Source organism: Brassica rapa, chromosome A03, assembly GCF_000309985.2.
Source record: "Brassica rapa cultivar Chiifu-401-42 chromosome A03, CAAS_Brap_v3.01, whole genome shotgun sequence".
Taxonomy (NCBI): Eukaryota; Viridiplantae; Streptophyta; class Magnoliopsida; order Brassicales; family Brassicaceae; genus Brassica; species Brassica rapa.
The window spans coordinates 14,027,206-14,040,307 of NC_024797.2; the positions used below are offsets into that span (position 1 = coordinate 14,027,206).

The 13,102-nt window shown below is 34.8% G+C and overlaps 3 protein-coding genes and 1 long non-coding RNA gene across 8 annotated transcripts; 3 read left to right on the top strand and 1 right to left on the bottom strand.

The window, feature by feature from the left end:
• The first annotated feature begins 64 nt into the window (after window positions 1-64).
• Window positions 65-7,961, top strand: LOC103858649 (malonyl-CoA decarboxylase, mitochondrial). Of its 2 annotated transcripts, XM_033286146.1 has the most exons (16): window positions 65-484; window positions 569-657; window positions 892-974; window positions 1,064-1,154; window positions 1,230-1,549; window positions 1,632-1,776; window positions 1,852-1,942; window positions 2,035-2,093; window positions 2,174-2,251; window positions 2,556-2,639; window positions 2,724-2,902; window positions 2,973-3,101; window positions 3,164-3,236; window positions 3,325-3,410; window positions 3,489-3,553; window positions 7,372-7,961. In XM_033286146.1, the coding sequence occupies exons 2-16, from the start codon at window positions 571-573 to the stop codon at window positions 7,869-7,871; spliced, it is 2,070 nt and encodes a 689-aa protein (XP_033142037.1). In that variant the 5' UTR covers window positions 65-484; window positions 569-570; the 3' UTR covers window positions 7,872-7,961. The 2 variants fall into 2 exon arrangements, with proteins under 2 accessions (XP_033142037.1, XP_009134292.1); XM_009136044.3 differs by lacking the exon at window positions 7,372-7,961 and having other exon boundaries at window positions 3,489-3,801.
• LOC117132384 lies at window positions 3,798-5,727 on the bottom strand. Its single transcript, XR_004455961.1, has 2 exons — window positions 5,362-5,727; window positions 3,798-4,246 (listed from the first exon to the last, which is right to left on the bottom strand). It is a non-coding gene; the product is annotated as an uncharacterized LOC117132384 (long non-coding RNA).
• A 46-nt stretch (window positions 7,962-8,007) lies between the features above and the next one.
• LOC117132592 (protein pleiotropic regulatory locus 1-like) lies at window positions 8,008-8,451 on the top strand. The gene has a single exon (XM_033287308.1). The coding sequence runs from the start codon at window positions 8,008-8,010 to the stop codon at window positions 8,449-8,451; it is 444 nt and encodes a 147-aa protein (XP_033143199.1).
• Window positions 8,452-8,453: 2 nt separating this feature from the next.
• Window positions 8,454-11,253, top strand: LOC117132371 (protein FIZZY-RELATED 2). Of its 4 annotated transcripts, none has more exons than XM_033286221.1 (6): window positions 8,454-8,713; window positions 8,848-8,953; window positions 9,084-9,178; window positions 9,258-9,360; window positions 9,478-9,593; window positions 9,709-11,253. In XM_033286221.1, exons 2-6 carry the CDS (start codon window positions 8,941-8,943, stop codon window positions 9,715-9,717), a joined length of 336 nt encoding a protein of 111 aa, XP_033142112.1. In that variant the 5' UTR covers window positions 8,454-8,713; window positions 8,848-8,940; the 3' UTR covers window positions 9,718-11,253. The 4 variants fall into 4 exon arrangements, with proteins under 4 accessions (XP_033142112.1, XP_033142109.1, XP_033142111.1 ...); XM_033286218.1 differs by having other exon boundaries at window positions 9,736-11,253; XM_033286220.1 differs by having other exon boundaries at window positions 8,455-8,713; window positions 9,666-11,253.
• Window positions 11,254-13,102: the final 1,849 nt, after the last annotated feature.

Sequence of the window (13,102 nt, forward strand, 5' to 3'; positions counted from 1 at the left end):
GTTTGTGAAACAACAACGGCTTTAGCATTCTTTTCAAAATATTGAATGTTAAAATTTTATTCAAACCAAAAAAAAAAAATTGTTTTATAATTACGTCATTTTATGGATTAGTTCAGAGAAAGAGACTTGATCGAGAAGATTTTTGAGATGTTTGGCTTCTTTTTGAACTTAAACTTTCCGAGACGATTACCACCATACAATCATCATGTAATTTTTTTTTGTTCGCAGGATACTGTAAATCACTTCTTGAAACATCAATTTATCATTTCACTTCCATATCAAAACTCTTAATTTTGGAGTTCTTTTGGGCAAATGACAAAAATACATTTTGTCACAGAAAATTATTTACTTCATCATTAAACCGGTTGGTGAAGTGAAAACGACGCCGTTTTAGTACTTTGGGCTTTTTAACTTACTAAAGCCGTTGAACAGAGAAGAAAATCTGTTGCTAATTTCGCCATCCTTGAACGGCCAAGATTTTAAGGTTCCTCCTGTCCTAATCTGATGCGAATAGCTTTTCCTTTTTTTGTCTGATTTTTGTGATGAGATGTTAATGAAAATGAAACAGAGATGAGCAAGAAAAACCTGGCGATTCTGTTGCGCGCTAGGATGAGATCGTCTAACCATTCCGCCAAATCGTCCCTTTCTCAGTTTACTGTAAGCCCTTTCTTCCAAAACATCCAACCAAACCATATATGATCATGGGAAATGAGAAAGTTTGTCTTTTTAATGTAAAAAAAAAAAGAATGAAATTGGAACCTTTTTTTTTTTGTTGCTTATTGAGCTTTGAATCTACTGTATTATTATGGTTTCTTGAATGCTTTTTTAAATAGAGTATGAATATAATAAGACCCAAGTTGTTTGTTTAATTGATTGTTGACTGATTATCAGAAAGAGATCCCATCCAATCCTCAAGAGAATCATTCTGGAGATCACATAGTGAGAAACTCTAGTGAGCTTGATACCATAGGAAGGTACTTTAACTACTAACTGATACCATTTTATATTTGAATAAGTCCTTTTTTTTTTAATTTACAATTTGTTCTGTTAATATATTGTTTAGGGTATATGATGTAGTTCGTGAAACAATGCACTCAGCTATCTCTGCTACTAAAACCGGTGGCTCAGACATTACTCTTAATGACTTTGAAGAGGTAATAATAAACTATCTTCACATCCTGATCCTTCTCTCAACGCTCTTACTTATTCTCATCAAAATGATTTTCTAGGGATACTTTAGCCTCTCCCTTGAAGACCGTGGGAAACTACTTCTTGCCTTAGCCAAAGAATACGATGTCAACAGAGAACAAGTCCGAGAACTCATTAAGCAATATCTTGGACTTGAAACCCCACTAGCAAGTGATGATGATGCAGAGCTTCATTCTTCTCCAAAGAAGGAGGCTTCATCTTCTGTTTTCTATCGCGTTGAGTGGAGTCTGAGACATGCTCTCAAGCCAACGTATGAAACTTTCTTTGAGAGGTTGAATACTCATCCTGGAGGGTTGCGGTTTCTCTCCATCCTCCGTGCTGATCTTCTCTCCATACTCACGTAATGCCTTCTCATCCTCTTGTTTATGTGACTGAAACTCAAATAGTTTGGTTAAAATTGAATCTGCTACTGATGGTTGTAGGAAAGATAACATGCCCTCTTTGCGAGCATTAGATTCATATCTAAAGGAGAAACTAGGGATGTGGCTTAGTCCTGCTACTTTAGAGCTTCATCAGATCACTTGGGATGATCCTGCTTCCTTGCTTGAGAAAATTGTTGCTTATGAGGTATGCATGCATTAGTAGTCTCAATTTAGAATAACTTTGTGTTGTTAATCTAACAACGTGTGTGTGATACATAAGGCGGTGCATCCAATCAGCAACCTCTTGGATCTCAAAAGAAGATTGGGAATAGGTCGTCGATGCTTTGGTTATTTTCATCCATCTATCCCTGGTTAGTTAGTTACTTAGTTTCATACACATGTTTCTTTGATTCTAAGTTGATCACATTCTTTCACTAATCTCGCAGTTTATTTTTTTTTTAAGGTGAACCTCTTATTTTCATCGAAGTTGCTCTTATGGAAACTGTTGCTCAGACAATTCAGGTCAAACTAGTCTTGACCCTATGCTGCTTAGTTTTTAGCTTTTGCAGCATATTGTCTGAAATTTCTTTGTTCCTTCACAGGAAGTTTTGTGGGACAATCCACCAATACCAGAGAACCAAGCAACATGCGCTTTGTTTTACTCCATTTCTTCAACTCAGGTTTGTACTTAATTCTAAAAATCGGTCTAGGTGCGTCTAAATCGGACCTAAAGGAATCAATTTTTCTTGAGTGATTTTTAACAAAATCAGCGTAGGCATTCAAAAAACAGTCTAGACACCCGTCTAATCAATAATCCCCTATAAATGACCTAATTACTGTATACCATTTTCTTGAACATTGTACATATCTATAGATTACCAAACCATTAATATCAAACCATATAGGTTTCTTCAACTTCTTGCATATCTATAGATTGTGAAACCATTATTGAAGGCTTTTTTTGCCTCTTATGTATTTTTGCAGCCTGGCTTGGCTGGGATAAACCTAGGTAAATTTCTGATCAAACGAGTGATTACATTGGTGAAGAAAGAAATGCCACATGTTTCTGTGAGTACTTTTGACTAATTTGTATGCAAAATGTGTTACTGGAGAAAGAGACTATCAATGTTTTTTTTTTTTTTGCTGTTGCAGACATTTGCAACACTAAGCCCCATCCCTGGATACATGCAATGGCTCCTCTCGAAGCTATCATCTCAGTCAAGATTTGCTGAAGAAGAGCGCGATGGTACACAGAGCAATCCATCTTCATCTACTTTCAGCGAGAAAGTATTACTACCAGAAGAGGAACAAGCCCTCATGAGTCTATCAGAGTAAGCATAAATTGATCAAACTCTTCCATGTATGTTCTTATCAAAGTTCCAATGATACTTGTTTTTGCAGTGATTCTTCTTCCGGTAGCAACGGCATGGAAGTTCTGTTGAACTTGCTATCAGCAAAGAACTGTGATTGGGCTACTTCACCTCGTATATTACCAGTTTTAGAACCTATTCTGATGCGGTTGTGTGCTAGGTATGTTCATTCTTGGAGATGTAATGGTCAATTTAAGCTCACTAATGTTTTGTCTTCGGTAGGTACCTCTTGCAGGAGAAGAAGAGAGGAAAAGCTTTAGACTCTGTTGCTAACTTCCACTTGCAAAATGGAGCGGTAAGTCCAGTGAATGTGAGAAGGGTTTTAGACTAAACATAGAGTGGTTGAGATTGATAAGCCGCCTTTGTTTTGATATGTTGCATAGATGGTTGAAAGAATAAATTGGATGGCGGATAGATCAGAGAAAGGTATTCATCAAAGTGGAGGCATTATGGTTAACTATGTCTACAGGTAAAGTAAACTTTGTTTTAAAAAGTTGTTTCATTCTTTTTGTTTGGCCCTAAACTCTTTTTAATGGACTAATGACAGGTTAGAGAATATTGAAGACTTTGCTCAATCATATTTTGGGTCGGGACAAATCCATGCCTCTCCTGGTATCCATTCCCGTCTCTAAGTAAACTCCACAAAAGATCTAAAAACTTTTACAAATGTAAAAGTAAAAATAAAATTTGAAGTGTATTTTTGGAAGCTTAAGATACTGCTAAAGTATAAAGGGCTTTGCATTAGTTATGAGAAGGAAACGGAAATTGATTTGTGCATTATATCAAAGTCATAATAAATGTAAGAATATAAAGAAAGATATACGAAGCATATGGATAAATATAAAATGACTGTTTAGTTATCTGCAAAATGTAATTGTACGTTTTGTAACGCAGTTTTAAAGAATTTCCTTTACGAGAAACGTCCAAATAAATACTTAAGGGATTGTGTTATTTAGTGAAAAGTTTCGTTTGCACGAAACGAATATTTTTATTTTTTGCATGAAAAGAATGTTTGATAAAAGCTAAGAGATTCTGTGTAAACCACCAATATATTCTGTATACAGAAAAAAGTAATGTTTAAAATTTTAATTAATATATCTTTTTAAAAAATTACATAAAATAAAATCTAAAATATGAATAATATGTGTGCAAATTAAAACATTAATATTTGACATAGAAATGAAGTATTTCTTTAGCGAAAACGCATTATATAACCAGTTTATTTACTAACATATTAAACTTGTGTTTGACATTATGAAAGGTGTTTTTAAGTAAGTGATGTAAGAGTAGTGATGAAGAAGATGCCTAGATAGAAAAAACTCTCGGCGAAAACCCTAGCTTTCCGTTTGGGTGGCCGGCGGCGTGCTTCTCTTCTGTTAACGCCGGTCGCCCCCCCCTCTCTTTCGTTTCCTTCTTCTTCGCCTCTCCTCTCCCTCCTTCTCCCTGTTTCCTTTCTCGAAGCTCTGTTCTAGCGCCACCGTACGGTGTAGATCTGGCGCGTCGGACCCGGATCTTCGGAGAAGCGAAGTGGAGGAGCGGATGTGCGGTTTCTTTGGTCAAGCGGAATGGCAGTGGTTCAGATCTGGCGTCAGATCTGGATCTGTGGAGAGCTCTGTCTCTTTCCTCTGCCTCCTCTCTGTTTGATCTTCTCGATATGGGTGGGTTGGTTCGCTTGGCTGAAGACGCTTAGGGTCCCTCAGACGGTGGAGCTGCGGTGTTTCTTCCGTCGTCTTGTTGATCCCGATGGCGTTCTTTCTTAGGCTGGTTAACCATTCTCACAGGGGCTTCTATGGTGTTGCTTTCGTTTCCAAGCCGGCTTGATCTGTTACGGGTTCTCCGTTGTAGGGGCGTGTGCGAGGAGGCGAGTAGTCGGTCTTGTCAACCACGACTAGCTTTTTCGGTGGCGGCACGTGCGGAGTCAACAAGGACTGAGGGCTGATCTAGGGCTGTCCTGGTCCACTTCGCCTTCTGGTGGAGTATTGGGCTCTGTCTTTCTGGTGCAGGTTCGATAGCGTGTGGCGGCTCATAGTTTCTCCTTCTCTAAATAAAGCTCGACCTGTTTGGGACGTGTGGTTTTGGTCTCGAGTGGCAGGCGTCGGTCCATGAAGTCCGCTGACTGGGAGGGCTTAGCGAGCTGTTTTTGACAACCCGATCATAAAGAACTGGTCACCGGGTACGCCAAACTCTACCGGGTCCAGCTCTCGCTATAACTGCGGATCGATTCTGTGGCAAGTGACGGTTCCTCTCCGATGTATCCTTTGTGTACTGCGCTTGTGCTTGAGTCATTTCATTTGTTTCTTTAGGTTTGAGTTTCTGTTAGTTTCATTTTGCAAGTCTGCTACTAGTCATCTTTGTCAAGTCTGTAAAAAACTTAAAATCTGGTAATGAAATCTTAACATTTTTTACCAAAAAAAAGATACCTAGATAGAAATATTATTAGATGAAGATGAGGAAAATTTGAGTGGCATATACTGTGTCTGTGTTACTAGTTGGCCATATCTATCTATATATATAAAGAAATGTTCGCCAAGCCACATCATCAATTCGTGCGTTCTAGGAGTGACACGTGTCCCATTTTATATTTAGGGCCAAAATAAATAAATGCAGTTAAGGGTAATTGAACCCAACACTTCTAGCACTGGTAATTACTCTTAGAACCACTAGGCTAAAGTCACTTTTTATAAATATGTGGCCGCGAAAATACTTATTATCGTGTCAGCTGGAAGCCCATGTTTCTTCTGCTTGTGGCCAGGACCGACACTGAATTGACGTCAAGATGAAGATCGTGAAGTTAAAAACTTTGCTCCAAACAGTTTTGCAATGTTTCCAACTTTTATAACTTGATGCATATAATATATATCAAAATACATTTGCTGTACACGCTTTTAGTAGTTTTGCTTTTAAAAGAAGATATTTAAAATTATAAATGTTTTGTGCCAGTGAAGTAATGATTGAAAAATCTCTATACATATGTCATTTTTAAATAACACTCAATTTCTATATATAGTCAATACATATGTCTATGTTATATTTTAGATTAAATATTTTCTTTTTTTAAAATATAGAAAACAATTTTTTTAGTCTACAAGCAAATGTTGTAGAGCAAGTATGCATTATACAAAATAATATATATTTAAAATCCATACACAAAAACATAAAAGTTGTTATATGCCTCTTTCTGACACATGCACACTCCACTATGAATAAGAATTAAAAAAAAAACAGTATTGTCATCAAACTTTATCACAAATCCACATTTGTACATCTATAATTATGAGTTGGACAATTAGTTAATTTGATACAATACCAAAGCAAGAATAATAAAAAAACAACTATACCACCGCATACTAATAAGTAAGACATAACAAATAACCAAATTCTTGAATCTTAAAACAAATTTCAACTCGAACATTTAGTGAATATCAAATTAACTAATATTCCGCCCGTAGGGCGGGCCGATCTTAGTTATATATAGGAGAATGTCTTAGGTTCACACATTAAGATATCTATAGCATATGGCTGAATATCTTCTATTTAGACGTAAAAGGCAAACAAATTTTATTTGGTTAATATTTATATAAAATCAAACTATGTTAAATATACGTTATAATATCAAAACTTTAACTGAATTTAATTAATTTGAAAGTTTCTTTAAGCTAAAAAAATGTCTCTTATTATTCTGTTCTTGTATTTTGTGAATGTATATTATTAAATAAATGTAAAGCCTATTTATTTAAAAAATATTATACTAAAAATTTTAGTGTCTTCGAACTCTAATGTAAATTTTGGAGTGGGTATTTAATATTGGGTTTAATATTTAACCAAAAAAAATCAGAGCGGTCTTAATTGTCTACATATTTTTTGGTTAATTGTAAAAATATATTACAATACTAAAAGTTGGATATACTCAACAGAGAAGCTATCCAGGTCATCTAAAAAAATCGACCAATCAAAAAGTTTTCATTTGCCACGTCATACAATTTATAACTAGAGACATAATTTTATTGGGTCAATTTTATTGGGCTACAACCATTATAGCAACAGCCCACACCACTTCCAACCTTGGTCATCAGTCTAGCAACGGGACTCCTCCATCACCCTCATCATTCCTATCGTGAAATTCATCGGTCTCTGCAACTCGCCGTTACGGTGTAAATAATGTCGATCCAATCTAAATTATTAAAATATGTTTTAACTAAATCATCCTACACCCCTTTGTTTCTCCATCTACATAAATCTTCCGTCCAATCGTAATCAAAAACCTCTGTCGAAGAATATAAAACTATAGCCATTAATCTGATCAACCCTCCGGTAAGTTTTCTATCGAGCGGTGGAGGTTAGAGATTTCTTCTTTTTAGCTCCTGAACTGTGATTGATGTAAACTGTAAATTGCTAATTCAGCTTAATCTTGGCCACTGTTTGTGTATTAGCGAGAATACAGAGGCCATTGAGGAAGATTTGGTGGTTGCTGATATTCCCAATTAACAAGCTATTACGAGAAGCTGCAGCAATCAAGAGAATTTTTGTAACTGAGTTCAGTTCAGGTTTCACACCATGGAAGAATTACAGGGTGATCCAGGGGCACTTGGGGTGGGTTAGATCTGTTGCATTTGAGCCAAGTAATGAATGGTTTTGCACTGGTTCAGCTGATGGTACCATTAAGGTATGGGATGTAGCGAGTGGAGTTCTGAAGCTCACACTTACTGGACATATTGGGCAAGTACGAGGCCTTGCTGTAAGCAACAAAGATACCTCCTACATGTTCTCTGCTGGTGATGACAAGCAAGTAAAATGCTGGGACCTTGAGCAGAATAAGGTTATCCGATCATGGCCATCTTTCTGGCGTCTACTGTTTAGCTCTTCATCCAACTCTCGACGTTTTACTAACCGGAGGGCGAGACTCTGTCTGCAGGGTGTGGGATATCCGTAAGAAGACGCAGAGTTTTGCACTCTCGGGACATGACAAAGACGTTTGTTCCCTCTTCACCCCTCCAACCCACCCTCAAGTTGTTACCGGATCTCATGATTCCACCATTAAATTTTGGGACCTTCGTTACGGTAGAACAATGACAACTCTAACGAATCATAAGAAAGCTGTCAGAGCAACGGCGCTCCATCCAACAAAGAATGCTTCTGTTTCTGCATCGGCTGATAACATCAAGAAGTTTAGCCTTAATCCTAAGGGAGAGTTTCGCCACAACATGCTTTCTCAGCAAAGAGCCACAATCAACGCAGTGGCTGTGAATGAGGATGGTGTAATGGTCACTGGAGGTGATAATGGAAGCTTATGGTTCTGGGATTGGAAGAGTGGTCACAGTTTCCAACAGGCACAAGCTATTGTACAGCCTGGTTCGCTGGAGAATGAAGCTGGTATATATGCAGCGTGTTACGATCAGACGGGTTCAAGGCTGGTAACGTGTGAGGCAGACAAGACCATAAAGATGTGGAAGGAAGACGAGAACGCAACTCCTGAAACCCATCCTCTTAACAAAGAGATCAGACGCTTCTGAGGTCTCTCTCTCTCTGAAAGAAGAAGATTGGAGAGGTTACTTTCTCTCTTTTGTTTTTTTTTTTTTTTTGGTCCCCCAGCCATGTTGCTATGTTGTAGGATAGAGCCATTCTTTGAATTTTTATTCACGGGTTGGTGTTTTTACGCACCGTACCTATTGTATAAACTCCCGTTTGTATCATCACATCTCAGAATTACCCTGATCCTGCTCAGTTGGATTTTGGTTCCATTTCTAGGATGCAGCAAGCTGAAGGTGACATCAGGTTCGAGAAAACTTATAACATATATGCAATCATGTGAACCTTCGTTTGCTGAGTCAAACAATATGAAAAGAAGTTGTGTACTTTGTAAAAATAAATATGATTGATTGATTACAGTATACTTTTTTTATGAGCAGAAACTTGGATAGGATTATTGTAAGTTGTACTTGAGAGGGTCAACATGTGAAGCTTTCTCGACACAGGAACAAGAAGAACAAGCGAAATGTCGGATGCAAAATCGAGGTACACAAACAATCATTCGAATATGCTTTAAAACATCTAAGAAAGAAGTAATCATTTTAGCTTAAAGTAACTCAAGATTGTTTCGTTTGGTGCTGCACTCTAAAGCCATTGCTTTGTCTCCTGATGTTAGCGAGCTTCTTGCTCCTTGCTTTTGTTGGTGGGCCTGCTGATAGATGCATATGTTTTCCCAGAACAATGTCTACTTCCATAAATACTTGCAGTCAGGTAATTTCTTTTCAGTTTTCCCATGATTTCATGTGTAAAAACCAAATGTTATTACTGTCTTGGTTCTTTCATATGACAGGTATGTAATCTAGCTTGGTCTAAGAACATAAACAAGCTGGTAAGCACGCATTGGATGGTCCCAAAACCAAATAACATACTGGAAATACCTAACCATCTCCAAAGTAATAAACTCTCTGACCTTTGGCTCTGTATATTACTCGGCATCATTAAGTATATGTGGTTACTGAACCTGTCTCTTTTTTTTTTCAGTTCAAATTGTAACCCTGAGTCCCTGACAGGTTACACAGACCGATTTATGTTCCTTGCGGTATCACCTGAAGGAAAAACGAATGCAAACGGAGCAGGAGATGAAACCTTCAGGTTCTGGAATGTCTTCCGGTCCATGAAAGCTCAGGTAAAGCGAATGAACTTATTTTCATTAACGAAATGAAATTTTGAGAGGAAATAACCTGATCTTTACGTATAGAAAGGCAATATCAATCCTGGCTGATTTGGGATATATATGCCAGTATGATTAATGTGATTTAAAGCAACAGGCGCTGGTTCAGCGGACTCGACATGGTAGCATTGGCCTTTCCATTTTCTCCTTTAAGACATTCCCACCGTCGATCAGTGAATTAGGAAGGGTTTTGAACATGTGAATTAATTGGAACCTCTCAATCCTACTTTGATTATAGTAGAGAATCTGGAGCTCCTTGAAGGGATTTGCGGGCAGCCCCTTTAACTGGAGGCAGAATATTATATCAGTTTCCCCTGAGAATATATACAGTAATGTTGTATGTAGTAGTAACATTAGACTGTTGCTTATAAATTACATCTAGCTCAGGGAAAAAATAGTTAAAGTTATAATAATGTAACAATAAATATTATTGTATGGTGAGTGATCGTATTTCACCATGTACCCTAAGAGGAGCATATGTTGAAGGCTTTGCAACAGCAGCAACTGGAAGACTAACAGGAGTGGGTGAACGGGCACCGTTGTGTGGTGAGCAAGCGTGATCAGTGAATAACGGTTTGTTGTATGCGTTTAGGGTTTTACATAGCCGATGTTGCTAATTTTAACCTCTACCAAAAGCATAAAACTTTCGCTGATATTATAGACTAACTAGGAGTATTTATTGCGCCATGCGCAGATATAAAATATTTAAAAATATTATATATAAATAAAATTTTCTATTTTTATATTTTACTTTTATTAGTTTAAAAAAAAATCATAATGTAATTGTTTTTAGTTTGATTTATTCAAGTTTATTTTGACCCTTTAATTTTGCATTACTTAACTTTTGATAAAAATAATTGAAATTTATAAAGTTACTTTATTATATTATTCTTTATTTAAATACCATTTTTAAATATGTCTATTTGTAAATATATAAATTATTTCTAATAATATATACATTAAATAAAAATAACTTATATATGTTGATAAAATATATTTTAAACTACACTTATTTTGATAATAAAAATATTATTCATATATTGATGTAAAATTTTAATATTCGTAATTATTATTTATATATAAAAACATATTATTTTAATAGATATAAAAAAGTTATTAGGTATCATAAAATCTTGCCAAAATGAATATTTACTGAGAAAAAAATATTTTTGATATAAAATTTATTAGTTATTACTATATTATGAAACTTTTCCAAAAATATAAATCTGTGTATAGAAAATCATCATTATTATATTTAAGAAATCTTACTAAAAACATAAATCTAAATATAGTAAATTTTACACATATACAAATCACTTCTTAAATATAGTTTAGGGGATATTAACTGGCTTCAACTATCACATATGTTAAGTTAACAAAATATATATGTTGTATATCGATTTCAATGACAGTTTTCTATTTTTTGTGCTTTAAAAACAAGAAAGAGAAAATTCAATATCGTAGTTATTCAAATATCATGTATGTATGTAAATCACTAGAAAATGGTGTAATTGACAATTTAGACCACAGAAATTACACAAACAATTTGATATAAACATTTTTGGGAAACACAAAGTAACAATCAAATTATAGTTGTTCTTCAAAAAAAAAACAATCAAATTATAGTATATGTGACGCACCGCCCAAAAGTTTAAGAAACGCAAAGTAACAATCAAACAATAGTATATGTGACGTACCGTTCGAGTATATAGATGAAAGTCTACTGTATGTACACACATGCTTTTTTAAAAAAAAATTAGATCATAACTAATGTTTAATTAATTATGTATTCATCTCATGTTGTGGTTCACCATCATATTTAGACATAGGCACATTTATCTGAAACAGAAAAACCAAAACAAAGAACCGAATCATATAATTTTTAGAACTGAAAAACTTAAATCGAATCAAAAATGATAACTCAATGAATACCCGAATTTCTATAATATAGTTTATATTTTTATAAATATTAACTATATTTAGATTTAAAATAAAAAAATATTTACAAAAATACTATGTATAAACCAAATTATCCAATTATTTTTTATCCAACATATTTTAAGTTATCCGAGTTTTTATTCAAAACCTGAATTTTTTTTATTCAATACCTGAAAAATCTGATATTTAATCTGAAACATTTTTTTTAACTTTTAACCTTAATTAAACGAATAACCAAAACCAAACCGGAACTAGATTTGATCCAAGATTATTTCAGATATTAGGCGGTTTCTAACTATGTTATCCAAACTGAATCAAAAACTGAAATAACTGAACCGAAATCAGAGCTAATTTCCTAAATACCAAATGGATCCTATTTTCTAAAACCAAAAAATTGGAAACAAAAATAAACTAAACTGAACAGTTACACAAAATACACGTGCTTATATAATTTTGGAGAATAATTTTTTGAATATTAATGATAATTCATATTTATATAACATGGTTAAAATATATAGGTATTACATTAAATAAAAAATATTAGTCAAAAACCCGGGCGTAGCCCGAAAAAATCTCTAGTACTCATTAAAAGTTGGTGGGTTCGATAGCAAACAGTAACAAAATCAGTGACCATGTTCAAAAAATGAACACATTACAAAACAAAAACAACACACGCAACAATCTGACAAAGTAAGTTTCTCTAACCTATCATTACACAAGAAGATGTGGGTTATGGTAAAGTTTGGTGTATAATCTGATTTGACATTTCAGGAAATAATATTTTTCCTTTGGCTGCTATCTTTTATTCCGTTATTCTAATTTTGTAATTTAAGTGATTCTTGATGGAACACCTCACCTTACCCACTTTCACGACGTCGCCTCATGATCATATAAAAAATATTATTAATGTATCCAGACACACGTGTCGATATCTTAGCCTAGGCAATCACGCAAGTTGGTCAAAGTCAAGAAACATTAGATTCATCGATATTTCTTTATAACACATCGCAGCACGTGCGAAAAGGTAAACAGTTAAAAAGTTGTCTTACCACACGTGTGAAATGCAGATTTTATCTTCCTTTCATCGATACTGTTGGTGCGTGTGATTCATTCTCTTATTCGAGCGTGCTACGTGAATCAGAAGTTTCATGTTCAACTAGCCTTTAGGATCTTGACAGCATGGCAACAGCTATTAATTACATCAACTCTTCAGATGAATTCTCTTTTCTCATACAGTTCGACGTTAGATGATTTTTTTTTGTAAATTATACGTTGGATGATTTTTAGAGGAATAATAAAAATGAAAGGGAGAAGAATGCAATGAAATAAATAACATACAGAAAAAGAACAAACAATTTTGAAAAAAGTAATAAATTATATACTATAAATTTATTTATTTCGAATAATTGATCAAATTATTCCGATAGGAAAGAGAACTAATAGTCTAATAGTACTACTAAACATGTAATAAAATTTCAAGTCACTTTGATTCATAAATCTGTAACTGCTATACTACGTTAAACGGA

Excerpts from the sequence above, each read along its gene's own strand:
- LOC103858649 (XM_033286146.1), top strand. The coding sequence starts at position 571 with ATGAGCAAGAAAAACCTGGCGATTCTGTTGCGCGCTAGGATGAGATCG. Across the intron at positions 1,550-1,631 it reads GATCTTCTCTCCATACTCAC|GAAAGATAACATGCCCTCTT; the intron begins GTAATGCCTTCT and ends TGATGGTTGTAG. Across the intron at positions 2,640-2,723 it reads AAGAAATGCCACATGTTTCT|ACATTTGCAACACTAAGCCC; the intron begins GTGAGTACTTTT and ends TTGCTGTTGCAG.
- LOC117132592 (XM_033287308.1), top strand. The coding sequence starts at position 8,008 with ATGACAACTCTAACGAATCATAAGAAAGCTGTCAGAGCAACGGCGCTC.
- LOC117132371 (XM_033286218.1), top strand. Across the intron at positions 9,179-9,257 it reads CCATAAATACTTGCAGTCAG|GTATGTAATCTAGCTTGGTC; the intron begins GTAATTTCTTTT and ends TTCATATGACAG. Across the intron at positions 9,594-9,735 it reads TCCGGTCCATGAAAGCTCAG|GCGCTGGTTCAGCGGACTCG; the intron begins GTAAAGCGAATG and ends TTAAAGCAACAG.